The sequence below is a fragment of the Erithacus rubecula genome, assembly GCF_903797595.1.
Source record: "Erithacus rubecula genome assembly, chromosome: 6".
NCBI classification, from domain to species: Eukaryota; Metazoa; Chordata; class Aves; order Passeriformes; family Muscicapidae; genus Erithacus; species Erithacus rubecula.
In genome coordinates, this window is record NC_136688.1 from 25266201 (window position 1) to 25290215 (window position 24015).

Here is a 24015-nt window from a genome sequence, read left to right on the forward strand (position 1 = left end):
ATTTTCTTATGGTAGGAAGCTGCATTCTGTGGTCAAATAAGTAGGAAAAATACCTTTGCCTATACAGCAGGTGGAAGTATTGTGTTTGAGTCACTTTGCTCTATACTGGCCAATGGCAGATTTAAAACTAAACATAAGAAAAGGATGCCCTCTTACCTGAGCACTGAACTTTCAATTTAGCAAGACCTCAAAGACCACAGAAATACATACTCTGCAATAAGATACAGCAACAGTACATAAATTGAATTTAGGTTATCTGTGACAGTAAGCAGATAAAATAAAATAGCTATTATGGAGAAAAAGAAAAGAGAGAGAGAGATGCTCTCAGACCAACCTGGTTATTGCACAAAACAGTTTAAGGCTTTCTGAAACACATCCCTACAATCCCAGGTCTAGGCATGCAGAGCAGCACACTCATATGGTGGTTTCTATCTACGCAGCCAAGGTCCAGTAGGGCTGGGTCTCTCCCAGGTCATTGTATTCCTTTCCTCCCCTATGGCTTATTATTATTTTTATGTTTAGATGTAGAGTCCTGAAGCAATGATTTTCCTTAGCTTAGCTTCACACCCATGAACACTTCTGCACAATTTTCCAGCTCAGACTGGCTCTGGCTGCAAACTAGCTGCATTTAAGTGCCTGTGTCTGACCCAATGAAACCTGCCAGCCAGATGCAGAACTCAGCCCTGACCTCACACTGCTCTCCCCCCAGCCCTTGGCAAAGCTGTGACAGCACTGCTGGGGCAGGACACCTGTCCCTGTCCACACACAGCTGACCCCTGTGCCATTAAAACTGGCACAGCTCACAGTTCTCTGGAAGAGGATTAGAAAAGGCAGCCAAAGACTGTTGCATCATCAACAGATCATAACAGATAAAACTGTCTGGGGAAAGGGATTTTTTTTGGCTTCCCTGCTTCCCCAGTACATCATCTCTGAGGAAAAAGATGCTCATTCCCTGAGCATTCTTGAGCTTGATGGACAAACATTGCCACCAGCCACCACAGGTGTCCTTTGCACATTCCCATGCAAAATAATATCAACAGTCAGCACAGCCAAATTGGTAGAATAGGTTTTTGCCATAGGGTACAGTGTTCTGTGACGCCATGAAGGGTTGTGTCCACACACATGGCATGTTTACTCTGTGTGCCAGCTCAATGCTGCAGCTTGATGAAATGCATGTTTCATTAGGTCACAGAAAATTGGCATGTCAGTCATGTTTAAAGACAGTGCCTTACTACTACATCTCCTTGGAGGACAAAGCTATTAACCAGACTGTCCACCAGGACTGAGCCTCTGAGGCTTTCACTCCCACAAGTGCAGTGGCCAAAAAACTCTCATTTTCATGGACAGCATCTGCAATCCACATCAGAGACAGCCCTTGCACAGGGGAGGGACCATGGCTCACTCTGCACTCCTGCAATATGGCTCAGACATTCCTTTAGCCACGATGCTCACAGCAAGTATTTGGTATGCACTTTGCAGAGATAAAAGCAGTTTTGTTTTCCAGGAACAAGGAATGTTCACACTGTGAACCTGAAGCATATTACTGAAATGCCTGAATATGTGGAGCAAGGCAGAATTTTCATTTTGCAAACAAGCCTTTATTGTCTTGTACTGTATACACAAATTTTTTGCATGTAAATAACATTTCTTCAGAACTGGGGGTGGCAAGAGTTTATGTCTAAAACCTGTGTTTCCTTTTTCAAAACAGGGGTTTCAGGTAAAAATAGATGTAATTCCCAGGACTATATGCAGGACACATAGCGTTACATGTCTGACTATGTGTCTATGATTAGTGAAACTACCACAGAACAAAAAAAAACAACCAACCAAACAAACAAACAAACAAAAAAAATCAGAAGTGCATAGTTGTTCAAAACCTAATAAGTTTCATACATCAATATTTATGTCATGATCTTTAGGCAGGCTACATCAGGCTACAGTTGCAAAAAATGTAAATTTTGTTTTGACAAAATAAATGACTAAATTGTTGGAAAAATCATTGTGAACCAATTTGTAAAAATAATTTGTCATTGCTCCTTGCTAAAATGAAAATCCTCAGAGTGTCATTTTGTAACAAGCCAAACATGTTATTTGGCTGTGAATGAACCCTGTTATTTTCAGGTTGGGTTCCCTGGGCTGACGAGGTAGGCAGTCTATTAAAAAGAAGTTATGATTCAAAACAAAGATGTTTTGTAAAATATTAATATGAAATGTTTGAACTTACCCAAGCATTTTCCCTGGTTATTTTAGTCCCACATTATAATACGTAGTTGACAGATTTTTTTCTGGCTGAATAGACTCTTTGTTCAAAATTTTCCCAGTTGTCTTTAGGACACAAAATTTACTAATAAAGTGTGTTTTCAATTTGACTTGCTCCTAAAATGCAAAAGTTGTTATGGGTTTATAATTTTTACAGCTTACCTTCAGCACAGTCCAGAACAGTTTTTAAAAAGGCACTTTCAATAAAAGAGAAAAGGAAAGAAGTTTAAAAATGCAAGCCCACAACAAATGTATTTGGTGTTTTCGTGCCAGATCTCATTCAAGGTCTTTGGATTAAGATGGTCTTAGCTGTTTCAGGCTACTGACTCACTTCAACTCAGTTTGTACAGGCAGAATTAAATAAATAAGAAATTTTTTGATAGGCATATGACCTAAACTGTTACACTGAGTAACACAGCGAAGTTTTCATTGCCTATTAGAAGTAAAATATTTTCAAGTACTTTTTCTTTTCAATTTAAGAATGGTATTTTATTATGAGAAGTAACTCAACAGGAAAAACAAGATCCAGGGTGTTTTATTTTGAAAGCTTCAAATTAAAGTGTTGAGGTTTTATATACTGTCTCAGTACAAACAAATTAAACCTGACATAAATTAACAGGAAATTTTGATGTGCCCGAATTACACCCTTTGCTTTCAAAAACAAACAAACCAAAAAACTTTATGTGAAAAGTCTTATGCCACTTCCTCCCAAGTTGCTCCTTCCCATCACATGTGATTCATTCACAGCCCAAGAGAGCCCAGGATGTGGATGATGTGGATGCAAATCATGGGGCTGGTTGTGTGCACACACTTATCCCTCTTTACATTTCCAGCCTCTGTGGCTGCTCTTTGGGACACTTGCAAAACAGAGTTGACCCAAGGGTCCAATACCAGCTTCCAGTTGTGTCTCAGGTGCTCTTTGTTTTCCAGGGCTGGCTGCACCCTGTGTTCCACAAAGCTGAACTGTGGGAGCAGAAGTTTATACTCCCTTCTTGTGGCCTGCAGGTGTTGGCTGTGTGTATAACTGTAGCACTGTGGCACTAAAAAATTATTTTCCTTTATGTGATATATTATAATAAGTTAGGCTTAAATGCTATTTAAAAAATCTAACAAGTATTTTAGGCAAACAGTGTTCTACAGACAACCTTAATTCATAGAACAAAAGTAAGTAAAAATTTCCCACACAATGTCTTTGCTTATAGAGACCACTTATTGGGAATGGAAAAACCCCAGCAAACCATTGCACCAGCTGGGGTAGTTTCTGTAGTGCAGAATGGCCAGTGTTTGAAAAGCTATGTCCCTTCTGGGTCCTAGAGCATGAAAAACTCCTCTGAGAAGATAAGGGCAGGTGGATGGGCAATCAGCACATTTTCTGCCTTCTCCTTTGCATGGCTGTCTGCAAGGCCTGCATAATCATCTGAGAGTTGTTGAGGATGTTGTACTCGCTGAGGTTCAGCAGCTTGCTGTAGTTCTCATCAGTGTATCTGACAGAGAACATGCAGTAGGGGGAACAGGAGCTGGTCAAGTCAAGCTGGCCTCCCTCCATCTCTGAGCAACAGCGCTTGACACCTGGAGAGAAAGAGTTGTTGTAGCTGTGACACGATAGTTATCTGAATCAGTGTCAAACTGCCATGAAGTGCCAAAGAGCAGGACTCCTGCAATGCTGAGTAAGGTCCATGGCACCTGGAAACAGGATCCATCTCTGCCTTTCTGATTTCTGATTCTGTCACACATATTCCACAACAGCAGTACTTTGGGCTTAACCTCCCTGCTACCAAGCAGCAGAGAAAATGCATCCTAGTAACCTGCAGTAAAGAAGTACAAAGCAGGTGGCCTGGCAGAAAAGGAGTGACAGGTCCTGAACACAGCACAGTCAGTATAATGATCCTGGGGCTGGTGCTGTACTAGAATGAGACACACTGATCTTAACATTGCAGCAGTTCAGCTGAAAGCCAGGAACTTTCTCCCCCACCATATGTGACACTATTGCTCCTAAAGTGTAGAATTAAATACCTGAACAATAGACAATATATGCAGTGAGAAATAATCTGAGAAATAATCTTTCCCCAGAAAAAAAGCTTTTGCAATTAGGTAGGAAGACTCCAAGTAACAAATGGGAGAGAGGTGAAGGTAAACACCTCCAGCAGATATGGGCTGTGTTGGTTCTTTTAGAGCCACAATTAAGATATGAGTGAACATAATGATGTTCATGAACATAATTTGGCAGGGATGAGGAAAACAAGTTTAATTAGCTAAAGTGCTCCCCCATGAACCCAGTTAGCAAAGACAGCCAGCAGCAAAGAAGAAGTCTCTGTCTGAGTCAGAGAAGCAGTGGTGTGGGGGTTTTTTTATGCTTTATCTCTATTTGTAACTTACCAGGTGCTTTGTACTCTTGGAAGGTATCATTCACCAGGGGAAGAAAAATCACAATCGGACACCCTGGCAAATCTGAATCTTGGAAGATGTAGCACTCCTTCAGATTTTTCTTATCTTCATCAGTCAAAGAAATTGTTGGGAATGGGATTTTTTGCTCTGAGTAGTATTTACACGCCTTATCTAGAGACTGGAGGATCACAAAAATGGTCAGCACTGGAAATCAACTTCATTTCCTAAAGGCCCCAAATTGTCATTTACTATTAAGGTTTAGTGACTCAGATCCATAGGGTGAGTTGCTTCTTATCAAAGATTACATATAATTAACACACAGTAACCACATTGCTAATCACAAGCTGTAAACATAATTTCAGAATTAAAGAATTCACCCAAGACATTGTTCTTAAAAAAAAAAAAAAAAAAAAAAAATTGAAGCAATTTGCAGAAGTTTAGGGCAAAGCACTAGTTGTAGCAAATGAAATAGCCTGTGTATATAATTAATTAGACAAAGAAATCACAGCAAGAAAATGTTCCATGTATCTTATGCACTTGGAAGCCAGGTGACAAAAAAGTTGTTTGAATGTGCAATTGTATTTCTACTTGTGTAGTCATTATGGCACAGTGTTAACTGAGATTAATATTTTACTGAGAAAATCTGAAGTAGGCTATGCTATAGCTTCTCCCTGAAATGTTTCATAAAATGTCATAATATGCACTGTATTATTTACTCTGCACCATTTAATAGTGAACACTGTAAAGCATAAAAAGGTTTCTACTAAAGTATTTAAAACTATAGCTGTCTTTTTTTTTTTTTTATAAGTTTTATCTAGACAATAATTGAGGCTGAAATAAAGCTTCATTATGTCTGTCTCATCTAACATAGAGCTTATTAGCAGTAGCACAGCTGTTCTCATTCTCAAAGTGTAATTCCACTTAGGAAGGCCAAAGTGCTTAACAGTCAGTTTTCAACTAACCTCAGTTTCTGACATAAAAAGATCCAAACATCTTTTCTGCCAGCTCTTACAGCCAGCTAATTAACTTTATCTCCATGAAATGGATTTTCTACAGGAAGATGCTTATCACTGAATTTTACTTGTAGCATCTTATTTGTCAACCCAGAAATGATCTGCTGCTGATATCCACTTCAACCTTTTGATATTCTCAATTAAGTGAGAAGAAATCACTTCCTCATCTCTGTGAATATTCCTGTGCACAGTCTGGAAACCTGCTTGATTCAGCACAAAGCAGAAGAGGTTCCTCCCACCATTCTGGAAAAAACCATGATGACACTCCTTGAATAATTCCACATGTTCACAAACCAGCAAGAAAGAGTGCAGCAATGGCAGGAGGAAATAGGAACAGTATTAATCACTACAGTGTAAAACACAGGGGAATGCAGTTGTTCTAAGCCAAGCAGCTGATAAAACAAGCAGTTTTGGATGCTACAGGCTAGGCATTTACGAGTAAAAGGAGACACAGCACATGGTAACAAGAACATCCTCACCGATGTATGTGATCCAGTGGTATAACTCAGATATATGATGACATCCACTTCCCTCTGTGGCCTTAAAAGTGGTGCACTGCTGGTATTGATGAAAAATCCAGCATCTATCATGCCCAGCTGATCAGGACTTTGCATCAGCTGGTTGGGATGTGAATCTAACACAGTGTCTGAAAGGAAAATATTTTTTTAGTAAAAATAGATCTGTGGGTATTTTGACTGGAAAAGGAAGTCTAAGGTGGAACTGACCATTCCAGAGGCCTGATTTAATTTAATTTCCACACTACTAGATCATCAAACAGGCATGAGAAGGACTGCAAAACACCTAAGTTCCTGTTCTGAAAAATCTGTGTTGAGTTTCCAGGCAATATATTGCATTAACATGTCACACTTATTGGTGCCAGTAAGCTACATCTAATAATCGACCTAAATTTGCCTTGCCTCATTTCAGTCACTGTTTCATCTTCTATCTGTCATTGATTTGGAGAAAAAATATTTTTAATCCTTTATACATTTGGACTTATGCTTCCCGCACAGTTCCCTCTTCTTCGGACTAGAAAGACCCACTCCTTTCCAGTTTTCTCTTTTAGGTGATATTTTCTTGGCTATTTCAGCTGCACCTGAAGTTAGAGGTATAATCTTGCCAAGTTAAGCTTTCTCCCACGTTCACTCTGCTCTCTGCCACTTTAAATTTGGTCCTGTCAGCTTCAAGTCTACCGTCTCAGTCTGGACTGCAGAGGTCTCAGCTGAAGCAAATGAATACAAATACTAAGTCTTCAATACCTGGTAACACTGAAGTCTTATGTCTTCTCTCTACTCAAGACAATAAATGTTCTCTTGGGAAGACTGTTATCCCCGACAGGGATAACCATACCCGACAGGCTGCTTTCCTGAATGGCCCATCCCAAACCCCTGGAAAGGATGCCACTAAACACCAGCAGTGACCTTTCCAGCGGCAGAAGTGCTCGTTGTCCATGTAGCTGTTGTGCAGCTGGTACCCCTTGAGGAAGTTGTGGTGCTGGGCCACGGAGAAGCGGTCGGTCAGCGCTCCCCGCAGGGCGCTGGACAGGGGGCCAGGGGGGGTGTACAGCCGAGTCCTCAGCTCGTGGGGCCTGGTGGGCAGCGCTGGATCCTCATCTGGGGAGGGGACAAAAAATGGTGAGGGAGCTGCTGTTAACTTATGCTCCTTTCTGGCTGCCCTGCCACAGGAGTTCTTGGGGCTCCTCTGGGGTGATTCACTAAACACGCACAAACTCTGCTGGGGGAAAGGAATGGCTGCTGGACCAAGCTCTCCTGGTGTCTTAAGCTTTCGCCTGAAGACAGTTCATCACAGTCTTAGAAAAAGGACACCTTAAGGAAATCAAGCGATTCAGAAAATGTTCTGTCAGGAGTTAAATATCCTCACAGGAAGATAACATGAAACAGATGGAGAAGGTGAGGCTGATGAATACCCTACTGCTCACTGAGATGGGCAACAAGAGCAACCACGGGGTCTATTGCAACAGTGACAGCTGCTACCCCATAATCACCCATGGTTCATGAGCATATGCTTCATCACCAGGGTGAGAGCACCCCAGGAAAACCTGGGACGTACATCCATGTTCAGAAACTATGGGTAGTTTAGGGGGAGGGTAGATGGCATGCAGGTGAAAAGCAGAAATATGGCACAAGGTGTGGTTTCTAGAAATGCCAATCTGCTTTGCCAGCCCAAGAGATGACAGTGCAGCAGGAGAGACTTGGTGGTTTCCATGATTGCACATTGTATTTCTGTATTTTTCAGGATGTCTGTAATTATAGTTACTATCATATCAAGCGATTTAGCAATAAAATCATGGTTCCAGTATTGCTTCAGAAATACCCTCTGGGCCTCTTTTATCTTTGTGTCACTATGAATCCAATGCAGTAATTACTGTACTGAGTAATAAAATAAAAATCCAGGAAACATTGATTAACCAGTTGATACTAAGGTTTATTCTCTGCTTAGGCAGTAAAAAGTACCATATTCTCTGCTGTTGGTTCCTGGTTCTGTATGGCTAAGTGAGAATTGCAATGCCAGAACACTTGCTGAGAAATGTCTGACCCCTCTAAAAGTTCCTCTGAAGGAATCAGTAGAGCTTTAGTAATGTAATTACAGCAGCTTTTCCCTGGTTACCCTCTTCCACTTACACATTGTGAGGGGAAGTCACTATCTCTTAGTAATATCCTATGATGCCAGCTTCAGCAAAGTTGACAAGATGATGCCAAAAGCCACACAGGAAAATAAATGACCATAAATGAAAGGCTTAATAATTTCTCACCAACTTCGTCTATTCTGTCTTGTGTCCATCTCTTCCAGAAGTCCTCTGAGCTGTGGGACAGTCCCCATATTTGTAAAAGGTTCACAGAAAATATACTGCTCCACATACCTGGAAAAGGAATTAGTGAAAACAAGGACACATTTTAACAACAACACACCCTTTCACTTCTATTTTGACCTCCTGGCTTAATTTTTTTAATGGGCTTAATGCAAATATTTCTGAACTTCCATGCAGTTAAATTCTTCTTAACTTTCTGTCATGCTACCATCAACTTTGTACCTACATGGTAAAGAGAGCAAGAGTGTGAGGAAAGTAAAGAGAAAAAAACAAAGACAGAATTGCTCAAGAGACAAAATAAAGAATTCAGATAACATATGCAACATAATCACATCATTTCCACCCTCACCTTGCTTTCTCCAGCTTGCTTTTTTTCCTGCACTTACTCTGATCAGTAACTCATTCAAACACCCTGAATTGTTTCACAAGGGGATGAACTGGCTTTTCAGGTGTTTGTTTGCAAGACAAGACCTCACACCACAGCTTGTAAAGGCTCACACATGCAGTGGGCTCCAGCTCCACTGTGCACTCTTCATCCAGGATTACCCCTCTCTGCCTCACCACGGGAGCACTAGTGGCTTTGTTGACAAACCAGTGTGCCACCATATCACCAGTCACTGTAAATTTAAATCTGACTCACAATTGGACTTAGGTTGGAGTGCATTCAGAGAGGAATCAGAAGAATAACCAAGGAAGTGGGAGCTATTACAAAGGAAAAATTAAGGATCTTCATCTCTAAGACAGAGACAAGTCATCTAACAAGACAGTGACAAGAAACTGAAAAAAATATGCAGGTGTTTTTACTGTATTCTTTTGGATAAACTACCGCTCCCATTTCCCCACAGGCAGTGTTCAGAATGTTAGGACAGAACTATCTACCCACTGTTTAACAGCATTACACCCCTCCAAAGTGCCTGTGTGCCAGGACAGGGTTATACATCACCTTGAAGGTAGCAGATGCGGGACTCGGGGAGCTTTTTTAGCAAGCGGCCCATGAAGAACTCGCTCCCGAAATGCTCCGTGCGAACAAACGCGCCGTACTTCAGCAGTCCCACCTCGTAGGGAGTGAACTCCACCCACTCTGCAACACAGCCACAAGGGTTTTACAGCACCTTTGCAGTTTTGATCTGCCCTTCCATACGCCACGTCCAGGTGACGGTACTCCACCAATACAGTTAATTTACCTTCCCTAAGTAATTGTATATGTACAAAGATGGGTACTCAGCTCTTCAGAAATTACTTTTTTTGTAAGAGATTAATTATACTCTCTATGTGTGGTACTAATGGAGACAGCACTAGGTGTTGACTTTCTTGGATATCCTCTCCAAGTGAAGTGCAGTTGTCTGATATAACTGCAGCATGCCAGAAAATTCGACAGAATTGTCATGGACTGTAATTTTGTTTTTATTCAGAAATGGTTCATTTTCTTGCCTCAACAATAAAAAATTTTATCTGAATTTTTCTCTTCTCCTTCTGATTATCCATAGCAAAGAAACACAAATAAAACAATGAGAACAGCAGTGGATTCAGTAGGGAGCCTTCCCAAATTCTACCACAGCTATGTGGCCATTCTTCATATTGGAACAATAACTGGCCATTAAGAAAAAGCAATTTTTGAATAATTCAAATATTTCTCAAAATAGCCTTTTGGGCAGAATTGCTACTATGTATGTCTAGACAGTGAAATTCTATTCCCCAAAACCCTTGTATTAAAATTGTAAGGCATGGAGGTGATGGTTATTTCTCCAAAAAGCAACTAACACATCAGGATTGTTTTCTTCAAGTGCTACCAAGAAGGGAGGAGTGACGACAGGTATTCAGCTGCCAATTTTAGCCCCAGAGGATCCCAAACAACATCCTTACCTTTGAAATCATTGGTGCTGTAACTGTCCCGGACACAGACTGACACATAGATGGGCAGTGGGTTCTGGCCATCACACAGTGCTTCTTGCTGCTCTGAAAGCTTGTGGGGGTCTTTCTGGTTTTGAAGAAAAAGTGTTAGGTGAGATAAGATGGAAATGGCACATGGTGAATTCACTGGCCCTGGAGCAGAAGGAGGCTACCCTGTGAGTCGTGCTTCTGAGGAAAAGCAAAATATGTACCTGCCTCCAGTGTATTTGCATATCAAATTACCTGCCAGTGGATGCAATTCATGCTGTTTCTGGATAGCTTGAGATAGTTTTCACATTGTTGAGATTACTCTGCTTTGCATTTCGAACTCTTTTTGCATGAGTAATTTGCATCTCAGATACACTTCCCAAGATTGCCTTCATTTCCACTTAAATACCAGCCAGAGTTCAAATGGCTGCATCCAAAACTGAATTTATTAGCACATAGGATGCATTTCTTTCTAGGCAAACTATTAAAGGAGTTCTAAAAATCTGCTATTTTGTTAACCCTCTGCTTTGAGGTACATTCTCTGAAATGATGGACTAGTTTCCATCCATTAAGGGAAAACCACATGGTTCTTTAAGAAATGGAATATCCATCATACCCCATCATTTAGTAAGTACTCAATCATGAGACCCCAAAGATCTATAAATGATGTCCTGTATCCCTCTTCTTTCCTCTGGCAGAGCTGCTTGTTGTAGTACTTCATGCGATCCATTGAGAAACAGCCCATCTTGCATTTTGTTGCTTGTTTTTGGGCTTCACCAATATGTGAGTCCAGGTCCTTCTGTGACCAGTAGGCATCTCTGTATAAATTGGCCATGGTCCTGGAGAGAGACAATACAGATAGCAAAAGTCAAAAGGAGCAAGAAAAGACTGGAAATTTTATACTTTCAGAGGAGAGGTTTACATTTAGGGATTCCCTTTTGCTCACTCATACCCTGGTTTAGCTGCTCCATCCATCAGAATGAGTATCTATGAGTTTCTATGACTGTTTTTAAAAATGGCCCTGAAGAATGACATGGTTTTTTATGTTCTTGACCCTTTTTTTAAAGCAGAACTTAAGGGACAAAACAGCCAGGTGTGAACATAGGTTTATTTGTGAAGCACAAATTAGGCAGAAAATGATAATAAATTTTCTTTGCTTGTTTTTCAGAACCTTAAACTCATTTGTATTAGCAGCTGTCTCCTGGCTTGATTAATTTGTGTTAATCTTACGATATCCCTATGCTTTATTTTAACATCATCCTCTGTTTTACCAGTCTCCTCCTCTGCATGGGACAATCAGACATTAGGCAGCTGTAGGTCCTGGGAGCAGGGAATTGCACTGCCCAGGGAAACACAAAACTGGCAGGTTGCAGGGGTAAGTGTGCACTGTCCAGCAGACTTTTCCAATTAGAAATCAGAGCCAGTCTCAGAAATTACTGGGACCACAATAGCAGGGATTGGTAGAGAAAGGAAGAGAAATTATGGTATGGGCATCCAGTTCCATCCACAGTAACTACTTACCTAGGAAGCATCCTGATGGGTGTAATTGTCACATGCACATTTAACTGCTGCATGCATGGAGTTGATAAGTAAAGAACTGCTTATAGAAAAAGCATGCACCAAATCAAGCTAGTATTTAATGGCCTGTTTCTGAGAAACTTGTATATATGATGTTTGAGGAAAACCTCCTGCTGTTGTCTGCTTTTGGAAGCTACTCTCTGCAGCAGTGTGGCCCTCAAAAGGCTGGCGAGCCCCTGCTCGAGCTGGCTTACCAGGTGGTGCCGGAGAGGCCGCTGATGTAGGTTACACAGTCCAGCAGGTTCAGCTTCTTCAGCCCCATGAGGCTGCCATACAGGCCTGTCATGGACTTCAGCCCGCCGCCCGTCGTGATGATGGCCACCACGGGCACCTGTGGGCACAGGAGCACGGGACATTCCACTGATAGTGTCCAACACGGCTCCACACTGCACCGGGCTCTGCTCTCCACAGCCACACCGGGCCCTGACCTCAGAGCCCCGGCCCCTTTCAGAAGGAAAGACTCCAAAACCAAGCAGCAAATGCTACTGCCACTTATTTCCCTTTGGATAAACATGGGTTCGGAGACTAACCCAAACTGGATTCTTGCTCATCTCTAGTGCAAATACAGGCACAGATGAACAAGAAAAAACATTTTGTGGAAGCAACAATGTATTTTCTATGCAACTCTCACTCCATCACTCTTCTTATTTCACACATTGACTACTTCTGTAAGAAAATCTGCATGCCAACCCCGTGAAGAAATACACTCAGTTCCAGCCACTGCTGTCAAGCCACCCTCAGCAATGCTGTTATTCTCCAGTATCTTGAAGATTTTAAAAATAGATTATATTTATTTTAAGGAATTTCAAAACTACAAGAAATGGAGGATGTAAGAAGTACTCAAAGATGTCTGTCCTAAACTCTCACAAAGTAGTAAAATTGGAATAAGGGAAAAAATCTTTGCTGTGCAATGTATTCAGTGTTTCTGAACCAAACCAGTTATAGTTTAGCACAGCAGGAATGAACACACCTCAACTATGACAAATTCCAAACCAGTGTGTTCAATAACAACCCTTGGCAGCAGAAGCAAACCTCCTCAAGACACATGGACCAGCTGGTAGCTGCACAACAGATAAGTGTGCCTTGTTTTGCTGACCCCTTGTTTACTAGAGTACATGAAAGCACCAGAGATTCAAGTTCCATTCCCTCAGCACACGTACTTCTTGATCCTGCAGATCGTGTGGTAGATGAAAAACATTTTTGAGAGCACTTGCTACATATTTCTTTCTCTTCTCCAGGAAAGCCATCTCCTCAGAACATAAGTTAAACCCAAAGCGCATGTCCAGGTCTTGGTGGCATGTACAATTACTAAGATAAAAACAGACACGTATATTAGCACACCTGTATCAATCTTAGGATATTGATCAAAGATAATCTACAGCACGTATATTAACACACCTGTATCAATCTCAGGATATTGATCAAAGATAATCTACAGCACCCTTCCCTTCAAACAGGATGATGCAACATAACAGGAGCAAGAGAGAATAATTTTACTATTTTTAAATGTTAGAAACTTACATGAATTAGTAAGATTAACTAGTGGCATCATGCCTAATTATTGCGAATTGGAAGAAACAACATCGTATTTGCACATAAAAAATATTTAAATAAATATTCTACAACTAAAAGACTGACAAGTTTATAAAATCCGTGCAAATACTCAAAAGTGAAAGTATTGATTCCCATTTCACAGACTATTTTCTCATTCTAAATCTAAATAACAGCCAATTTTCAAAGGCTGAATGAAAATTCAGTGAATGAAAATTCTCTTTTGAGCAGTTGGCGTGGGAACGCATCCCCCTCTAGCGGTGAGCTCCGCTGGGGAGAGTGGAATGGAACCCAGCACTGCCAAATGCCAGGGGTTTGCCTTGGCTTCCACTGACAGAACCTCTCTCTTCTTTCTATGAAACTAGTAAAGAAATGCAATTATGGGCTTTCTCCACCACCAGATTTGGATAAAATCAGATAAATTATTGTAACAGTATTTGCAAATGAAGACACACAATGGGAATTGAGTTAGGTGGAGCTGCAAAAGCCAGTTTCTATTGTAAATCAAGATCCAAACAAACTGCTTATAAAGTTCTCTGAAAGTAAAATAAATAAGCAGGAGATGTTTCTCCTGCTGTGGAATAACACTGATTTTCCTGATATGATTGACACCTCGCTGTTTTGAAATGAATGACAGAAAACTGTTTGAATTAAATTTTTTTTTCCTTTTATTTCTTAGTCAGACACACACACAAAATACCAGTTTGCCCAGTTGTGTGTGTTCCATATAGCTATGGATAGCCTGAAGTATCTCCATGTCTACTGATGAGTATTAATGAGCATGTCTACAGATGTCAAACCACAAGTTAACTTGTTTGCCTTAGTTTCTACTCAATATATAGTAGAACTGGATTTAACAGAATACAAGGTTCATCACCACTGAACGTTGACAGTAAAGTAAAAAAAAATTCTTGATTCCTGATTAAACTAAATTTTTATATCTGACTGTTCTTTTGTTGTTGTTGTCAGCTAGCTTTGTTCCTTTTGTGAATTTCAGAGGTTGACATTGACCAAAGAAAATATTCTGTGGTCAGAAAGAAAGGGATAATGTTGAAATAAACATATGTTTATTTTAATGTTTTATCAACTGATTAAATTCAAATCCTCCTAATGTTAATTATGTATTATATATTGTGCATGTATTTTGTGTTTTATTAAAAGTACATTCTAGTTCTCAGATTGAGAATGCTTGCTTGTGCAATTTCCATGTGACTAAAACAATATAAAAATCAATGAACCAAGTCTAAAGGAATAAAAGAAAATCTCTTACCAGGTTTTGGCTGTCACATTCAAGTCGAATCTTTTCTCCTGGAAAACAACAATGTGCAATTTTTTTTAATTTCAAAGTTTATATTTTCGCTTTCTGTCTTGGGGTCAGAGCTTGATTTATACTCCAGCAAGGTCTGGCAATCACAAACTTAAATGTCTGAGATCTTGGCATATATTTCCAAAAGCATTCACATATCATTAGTGGAACATCTCTACCCACAGAATCTAAATCCTTACAGACTGCAGAAACCATTGAGCATCCTGGTATAAGAGGTTTCAGAGACTCAGGCAGTAGGTCCCATTTCCTGTTCTACTCATAAACTTTCTGCAGCATCCTGAATTACAATTTTTTGTGTGTTTTCCATTCTTTATGCTCTAGTACACAGCACATCTTTGACCATAGTCTCACAGTGAAGAGACTGCAAACTCTGCATTTGCTTCTGCCCACACTTAACCCTCCCTTAAAAATCATTATTTCAATCTTCATATTAAGTAACAAAATGTGCTTTGTTCAGAGAGGATGTCTTAATTGTTCTTTTAAATCAATAGTCCCATTATATTATTTAAAATACATACTCTATATATATTTTCAGCATATTTCAATATATTGCCCTCTTAAATATATGGTTGACTAAGGACAGGTTTATTGATGTTTTCCTATTTTGTGCCTAAGGAGCAACTTTCAGTTTAGACCTTCAGCAAAGGGGGAGACAGTAAGTCTTTGGGTAAACAGAGAGAGATGTTCTGAAGGAAGTAAGATATTCTCTTACATCTTTGTAGATCTCTGTCTCCAATATTGGCACATAATGGAGATTAATACAATCTGCTTCTGTGGAGAAAACATCTGGAGAAACAAAGCTCCTGTTTTCTCAAAGTCTAATAGAAAATCAGAACATTTCTGACATTCTTAGTGACCATCTGGGACAACATTATGAGGAATGGCTTCTGACTGACACTTTATTACCAACACCTGGACATGATGCTCACCTCTGCAATGGTCGTTTTCCTTCCCATGGGCAGCGAGTTCAGCATCACGACTGGGGAGCCCGTCTCTGTGCTGTACCTACAGGACCACTGGGAAAACAACATGCTTTAGGACAAAGCCAGCAATGGGTTTACCCTCTCTCCTGCCTCCCACCTTCTTGAGAGCCACTCAAAATCCCTCCATCTCTCCAACACACCGGGTGGTAGCGCCTCTTCTTTGGCAGCATGACATCCAGCGTTGGCTCCGCGTACTTGATGTAGTGGAACTCGGTGGGACACGAGGGGCTGACCACCCCATTGGGGCCCAGCACAATGTCCTGTGTCCCCTCAAAGGAGCCCTTCACAGTGAGGGAAAGCTCTTTCTCTGAAGTGGTAAAACAAAGATCACGAGAAACGTTAATATGATTAAAAATGCACTAGCTTGATCAAAATTGGGGTGTAGGTTTGCACAGCTTTGCCCAGTGCAAAGTGCTGGCACTAAAGGGAAAGGAGCAAAGTGGATGCTCTTCTGATAGAAAAGGGACTCTGAATATTCCTGCTGTAATATAGAACTTTGATTTCAACTTTATTGTGCATTTAATAGGTCTTATTAACATATATCTAGATGAGGTCATTGGAGTCTATAACAACTTAATGTGTTTACCTGACATTGACTTCCCTGAATAGTGTAAGCACTTATTTCACTAACACGTAATATGAAAGGGGCATCTTCTCATAAGTAAGCATGCAACTACTGGCCAATAGACAACAAAGCAATAACCTTACTTGATTTTTGCTTTGTCTTCTCTGCCACTTCAACTTCCAAGCAGCAAAGTTCACGACACTGTGAAAGACAAATTGCAGGATTTTGTGAGAAAGATCAGCACATCCCCTCCTCATTACAGGGAGCTGTGAATCCCTCAGCTTGGAGTAACTTGGAGTTCTGAATTTCCTGGCATCTCTGGGCTTTTTCCCATTAGCTGCTGACTAAAGAAAAGGAAAAGCTGTGGAGTGAGTTGTAGGAATTGCATGTGAGACAATGACTTAAGATTGAGTACAGTGAGAGAAATACACAAAGCAAGAAAATCAGGATCATTTTCATGATAGTAGCATAAATTCAAAGGATTAAACTAGGAAATAAATAAAGCTATTTTACTGAGAGATCAAGAGTCAGTAGTAGGAAGGGTTTTCTGAAGAAGCATTGCTATGAGCATTTTGGGGGTTGATTTTTTTTTTTATGGTGCTCACCCTTCTTCAACATAATGTATTTTTGGTAAGTCAGTATTTCATGCAGAACTTATCCACAGAGCATAGTTCATTTCCAAGGGAAGGAAAGGGCTGGGGAGATTATCAATAAGTAACTTCACAGCCTTTTAATTACTGTGTTCTCTAGACAGCAGTACATTTTTTTAAGTACTAGTAGCAGAGAAAAATTCTGTGTCCGTGTGTGTGTTGTGTGGTGAAGTAGAAGAGAAATCAGAAATAGGGAAGTAAAGGACAAATGGGATGTCTTCAATGAACATATAAACAAAATATCCTATTCTGAATGTATCTAAATAGGAAAGAGGAAAGAAAGAGAAAGAAGAGAACTGGCCTACAGGCTTCTTTAACACCCACCCTCCCTTTACATTTAGGAATGACTTAAAGAAAATATCTTGGGAAAGACACATACCACCAGCACTCCATTGCTAGCAATCATTTCATGAGGACCAGGTCTGGGAAACAAAATGAAAAACATGGATTTTTTTAATTTAAGTTTTTTTTTTAAGCACAATTACTAGGACTCAAAGAGTACTGGGAGGGAAAAGTGAAGGAATTGGAGATACACTGAAAACCTAACTAGTATGTTTCAACACTAAAACTGTGTCCAATACATAACCTGAAACAGGCAAGGAAAAATTGATAGGCAGGAATGCTCACACACACAGAAAGCCTTCTGAAACGTGCCCAGGTAGATAAATCATAGAATCATAGAATAGTTTGGGTTGGAAGGGATCTTAAAGATCATCCAGTTCCAATCCCCTGCCATGGGCAGGGACACCTTCCACTAGACCAGGTTGCTTTGAACAGCTCCAGGGATGGGGCATCCACACAGCTCTCTGGGGACCTGGTAGGTGCATCACTGAGAGCAGCTAAGCTGCAGAACAAGCTAATCAGTCAGGTGTTGGGGACTGCAGCAATAATGTAGAAGACTGGCACTTTTTTTACAGAAATATCCAAAGCATGACTTCTAATACTGCTTTTTTTGTTTTATCATCAATGATTTTTGCATTTTTAAAATAATCTCTGTATCACTTACGCGACCTCCAATTTGAATTCAACCTCTAATTCCTCCTTGGCCTGAAAGCAAGAACAAGATATTAAATGAAGTAGCTACATAATACCTTGTCCCTAGTCTAAACCCCAGTCACTGATAGGTAATCCTGAAGCTACTGGTTGTAATGAGCAGCCTGTGATAAATACTTCGGACTGGGTGGTCTGAATCAACATCTCAGCCAGATGATTAAATGATTCCTTCCTCACCTCCTTTTGACTTCATTATAAAATCAAAACAACCTATATTTCTATTTCTTAGTCTGAAGCTGCTGTAGAAAGAATTTGCAGCTTCCTTTATTTTCTGAATTCCACCCCTTTCTTTCAACTATTCCTGGCGCTGTCCTGCCATGACTTACTGTACTGACTATTATCTTGGGAATGAAACATACTTTACACCCATTACTTTGCTGTAATAAACAGAGAACAGTATAAGTGAGTGATTCAGAATTCGTGTTATACAAGCCTGAGGAAGGCAATGTTGATCTGCACAAGCTGGTTGTGAATGACCTAGTTTGAATACCAGAATCTGTCCCTGGTAGCAAGAAGTTGCATGTGAGATATTTAGCTGATCTCATCCATAGATCTCAAAGAGAATCAAGATTATTTTTCCCATTTTACAGATGGGAAACTGAGAAACAGAGTGAATCATCATCCATTCATAGTGGGATACACACATGGGCAATTTCATTTTTGCTTTTTGGAGTGAAACTAGACACAAGCAAAGGGGCAGTGGGTTATGAATTATGGGAATTCCTCAGGTTATGAATTATATGGCAAAAAAAGTGTACAGATTATTCACCCTGAAACAGCTCTATGGCTCTATGGCCTTGGTGTTGCTCACAGGTAGCTCAAATTAGATCCCTCCTCTACCTACTGCACTGTTTCAGTTCTATAGTATTTAGTAATTATAAAATATTGCAAAGAAGAGTTCGGACTCTCAAATCAAGATTTTTTAACCACATTTTTGCACTTATAAATTGAATGGCAATTCCTGTACTCATTATTGCAATAAATAATCCATGGCAGGTTCAGAAATATTTTGAAACTGTTCTGTAACTCTCCACTGTTTTCTTAGTTGCTTTAGTTGCCTAGTTGCTCTCACATCTGGGGCAGGCTTGAAGCACAGGACCACTGTTCTTTCAAGTGGAAGTTTAGCAGTATCAAAGAGTGCACAGAGGAGATGGTCATCTGGAGTAGCAAAATCCTCATCATACACCGTGAGCTCCAGCACATTCTGGAAAAAGAGGGAGAAGAATTCATTATAGTTTCTCAGGCTGGACATCATTAGCTCCAGGCAAAAAGTATTGCTGAAGATGTGCTTGAGAAAAGAAGTTGATACATTAAGTATCATCCCTCTTTAGAAAAGCATACTTGAACTGCATATTCATTCTTGCCTAGTTCATCTTAATTGCTGTACAAAATACATTGTTCAAAATACATTGGCTATACCTACATAACAGCTTGGGTAACTCCCAGATTCTGTATCCATCTAGCACTGTCTCATAAGAGTCTCTCATTTCTCTAAAACTTCAAAACTGAGCTAGCTTTCTGGCCCTCCTACACAGCACCATTGAACAGACACAGGCACTCTGCCATCTCTGCTGTTAAATGCTCTCAGCAGTCCTTTATTGTGTGCCATCCCTTAAACAACTCCTGGCACAGCTCAGGAGATACATGCACCAAATTTCAGGCTGCTTCAAGCAGACAACTTTGGCTGCTTACCTTGACCTGACTCTGGATTCTGAAGTAGAAGGTTTCGTTCCACACTGGATTGTCGGAGTTTCTCACGGTTTTAGTGCGCGACCTCTCACACGTCGCAGTCGGCAGCCACAAGGACACGTAGCAATCAGCCTGGCTTACTGGGGAGGGGAGAGGCAAAACTATTGATGATGTGGCAAAGGCAGCAGTGTTGCAGGACACTGGAAAGCTTACTGCACCAACTGGTACCACAACCAAGCACACATTATTTAAAGATAGCAAAGTCCGATGCAATGTAACTGCTCAAGATTCCCTTCGGAGAGGGAAAAAGCATAGAACACAAGAGGACCTAGAAGAGGAGGTGGTTTCTGTTCATCACTAACCCTGAGCTGCTGTCTGGTAACAGGGCCCGGGACCCTCCTCCACTTTTTGAGAACAACTGCAAAAGGTCTTCATATCTGCCTTGTCCTCAGTGATCCTCTTTGTGAGGGTTTGTGAAAGGAGCTGCAAGAACTACACCTCCTGAGATGACAGAGGCTTCCTCCAGAAGGAGCTCATTGAATTAGACACTGGAATTTAATTAATTCTCACCTGCAGGAAGAGAGGGACTGAGTCTCTCTCCCAAAAGGCATCAGGAGAAAATTAGTGAAGGATTTTATATCCCTTTTCTCACAGGCACCTAAATTAGCGTATATCTCAAACAGCTACAAAAATACCATTCACTGTGTTTCTTTTTGGAGGTTATGCAAGGTACTGCAGCACCTTGAAAATCTCTCTGATGCAGTTCTCAACAATAAAATAATCAGCTATTATGCAATGCAAAAAGTAAGGAGCTTTGAGAATGGATGTCCTGTAATATGAGACTTTTGAGAGAGGGATGTGATGGCAGCAGTAAATGGAGATGATCCTTCAGGAGCAGGTAAGGACTCTGCAGGCAGAGCAGGGAACAGGAGCTCATACGCTGACCTGTGGAGAAAAGCAAAATCTTGCCTGTCTACAACAGGTCTTTTTCTCTTCTTCCTTTCTTTCCTTCTCCACCAGGTTTTGCTCCATGTCACCCTACAGCTACTGACTGTCTCAAACTGGTTGGAGGCTGCATTTTATGCTGTTGAAAGTGTTCAAATAGACTTGCTACTTTTCTGTCCAAGTGAGAGGGGAAAAAAATCCAGAACTGCTTGAAAAATGATATATGCATTGTGATAGGTCGATAGACACCTTAATTATTGGTTTTCTGCCTTCCAACATTATAAAGTGCAAACAACAACAATCAAGTTTAATTCTGTCAATTTTTTTTTTCTAAAAAATGTTGTGGAGAAATCAGCATATTCCTACTGAGTAAAAGAAAAAAATCCTCTGATAGAAAAGTTTGTTTGGAAATATTGAGTAGGCCCTAGCCTTCCCACTATCCCACTCTATTACACATTTCATATCTTAGTTTGCCTTTAAAAATGAGATTCTGACAGCAATTTCACTGTACTTGTCTAGAGTCATATAATCTACTTTAATTCTACCTTCCCACCACACTGGTTTCTTAGTCTCCATGTAAAAAATTACTTCTTATTCACCTTTGCCTCTTCCTTTTTTTAGTGAGAGCTTCCATGTCCTCCTCAATAATTTCATTTTCACTCTTAAGGACTGTAGCCTACTCAGTCCCTCTGGATATAAAAGTTGTTTCAGTTATTATTCTGTTTCCTCGAGTGTTTTTATTTATTTTTTTTAACTGGGAAATTCCATGCAGACAATAATGCTTTGAAGAATTTTCAAACTGCAAAAATTTGTATTTGAATATATTTGGAGAATCTAGAAATAATACTGATTTTAAAATGCATTAGAAGTGGTTTTTTGTAACTACTATATGACTGGCTTTATGGTTTGAAATCAATGACTGACAGCTGTTTGGCTGGCAAGTACTTTATTCTGCTGATGTGATTCATCATTCCTGTATCTTAACTGTACTTAGAGATACAAAGTACATATCAAGCAATGCTTAATTATACGAGTAGATGCAGCCGAACTAGTCAGCTGTGTATTTAATGCAAAATGTTGCTTCAGTTCTGCTTGCACAATCTCTTTCTACAACCTCATTATTTGCCTTGTTGCCTGACATGCAGAAGATCTGAGATGAGTCCCTGATGAGACCTTTTAGTGCTCTTGCTTCACCATACATGTGCCACAGCCATGGACCAGGAGGGAGGTGCAGAGCAGTGACAGGACCCAGGATAGAGCTGTTGCCCCTCTCACTCAGAACTGTGACACTGGGAAATCCTCTGAAACACCTTCCACAAAAACACGGGACAACCGCAAGGTAAGACAGCAATGGTACTGCACGGCAAATCAGATCTTTGCCTCTCAGAAAATCTTTCCTGACTCTTCATCTGCAAAACATCATAGAGCCAATCACTGCTGCTCACAGCAAAACAGGAGAAGCAAGAGAATCATGAGGGTTACATCATTTCCCTTCCACGCTCACTCAAACCAATTTCAGCATCTTTTCACAGGTAGTTATGTAGCTCTGTTACTCAAAAAAACCCAGCGGTTAACTTGTCTATTTTGTGTGAAACACCTCTCCTTAGCACACGTGGACAGTCAATGTTCTTTTACAAAAGAACATTGTTTTCCTTTCAAATTACTCCCTTCCCACCACTTTCCTGCCACATGACTCACACACACTCTTGCATAACTGCAGCACTGCTGCAGAAGCCTTGGAAAGGACCAAGCATCCAGCCCTCAGCACGTTTTTTTAACTGTCCTTTCAGGGTAATTAATGATGGCATTAGCCTGGTGGTAATGACTGTGAAAAGCCTTTTCCTGTTCAATTAATCTTAGCCAGAACCAAGACTGAGGATGTTGAAAAGGTTGGCTCCTCCCAGCCACACTTCCCCAGGTGCTACGACCTATCAGCAGAATTACAGCATAATTAATTAGCTTTGGAAAACATGGAATGGAGTCTTTCATCTACCTCTGTCAGAAACTCTCCTTTATTGATAGAACATACTTATCCCCAGAAACACACTCAAGTCTTGAAACCAGTCGGAATGCACAGGGAGAACAATGAAACAGATGCAAGCAGCAAGAGCTGTCCTGGTTTATAACAATAAATTTATATAAGCATTGAGTTGTTTCAGAAAAACTAAGAAAAGGTTGTTAGAGAATTATAAAAGATACAATTTGCCTCTGTCCTGACTTACACCAAGAATGGAGATACTCACAGGCATCCACTCGCTGGAGATTTCTCATCCGGATGATCCTTACAGTCAGCAGGTAGCAAGGAGAGGATTCTATCTGGAAAGGAACAGTAAAAAGGAGTCTGAATAAGCATTTGTGGGAAAAAAAAAATTCAAATGTGCTAACTAACTAGGTGCCAAAATCACAAATACAGTTAGTAAAACTTGGGTCAGTTACCTCACTATTTTGCAGATGAAGCTTCTGCTGTTAAAAATATTTTAACATTTTATATATTTCACTATCTCTTTGCTTTGTTACTCTGAGACTCCAGATTGCAGAAAGGACAACAATTTACACAACCTGTGAGATGCTTCCAAAACCTTTCACTCTGAAATTCCTGAGCCTAGTCTACAACATAACTACAATAAGTGTCTTGAACAGATTAAATGCACTGGTGAGCACCATGATGAAGTTGCCAAAATGCCATCAGTGTTAGTCAGATTTGCAGTCAATCCCCTTAGTAACCATCCATATGGTCCCATAGCATTGAAAGAAAGTGCTGTGGAGAATATCTGTTGTGGACTCCCATGGGATAAACCTAAAGTACCACTTTTTAGGAGGTGTTTTTGCCTTCTGCTCCAAAAATATAGATTTCCTGCAATCTACAATTGTACAAGAAAAAGTGTAACAGTAATGTGAACTTTTGTAAATCACAACTATGAAATAAGCCAATGGCTGGAAATTGTTTGCAAAGGATGTAGGATCTAAAGACTTAGACATGGTTCCCTTTGGAGAAAAATAAAGTGTACTACCTTCCTGCAAAAAAACTCCTGAAGATTGAAAGTGCTTAACTTCCTTTGTTCCCTTTAAATATCTCGGCCTTAATCTTTTATAAAACAAGTCTCTCCAGGTTTTGTGGCTGCAGGGACCTCTTCCTATTTATTATTAGAAGATAAATGTGAATTCCTTCTTCAAAGGAAGACAATTTCCTGCTGGCTCATTCCATAAACCTGTCTCTGTCTCAGAGCTATCTGCAAAAGGCTATTTTGACCAAGCCAATAAATAAATCAGCATTTCCTGTGGCTGTGACACATGGTTATTTCCTCACAC

At 40.3% G+C, this 24015-nt stretch overlaps 1 protein-coding gene across 1 annotated transcript; it reads right to left on the reverse strand.

The window, feature by feature from the left end:
- Nucleotides 1-2887: 2887 nt before the first annotated feature.
- Nucleotides 2888-23762, reverse strand: LOC306803581 (cytosolic phospholipase A2 epsilon-like). Its single transcript, XM_079309168.1, has 20 exons — nt 23718-23762; nt 22950-23022; nt 19765-19901; nt 19145-19276; nt 18026-18066; nt 17399-17441; nt 16513-16570; nt 15945-16111; nt 15751-15837; nt 14765-14802; nt 13104-13251; nt 12138-12274; nt 10982-11204; nt 10351-10465; nt 9431-9568; nt 8431-8538; nt 7079-7270; nt 6137-6303; nt 4636-4822; nt 2888-3828 (listed from the first exon to the last, which is right to left on the reverse strand). Exons 2-20 carry the CDS (start codon nt 22975-22977, stop codon nt 3620-3622), a joined length of 2355 nt encoding a protein of 784 aa, XP_079165294.1. The 5' UTR covers nt 22978-23022; nt 23718-23762; the 3' UTR covers nt 2888-3619.
- Nucleotides 23763-24015: the final 253 nt, after the last annotated feature.

Coding starts and splice junctions, on each gene's coding strand:
- LOC306803581 (XM_079309168.1), bottom strand. CDS start 22,977: ATGAGAAATCTCCAGCGAGTGGATGCCT. Junction 16,571..17,398: donor CTAGCAATGGAGTGCTGGTG/GTATGTGTCTTT, acceptor TGTCTTTCACAG/TGTCGTGAACTTTGCTGCTT. Junction 6,304..7,078: donor GCACTTCTGCCGCTGGAAAG/GTCACTGCTGGT, acceptor TTTTCCTTTCAG/ACACTGTGTTAGATTCACAT.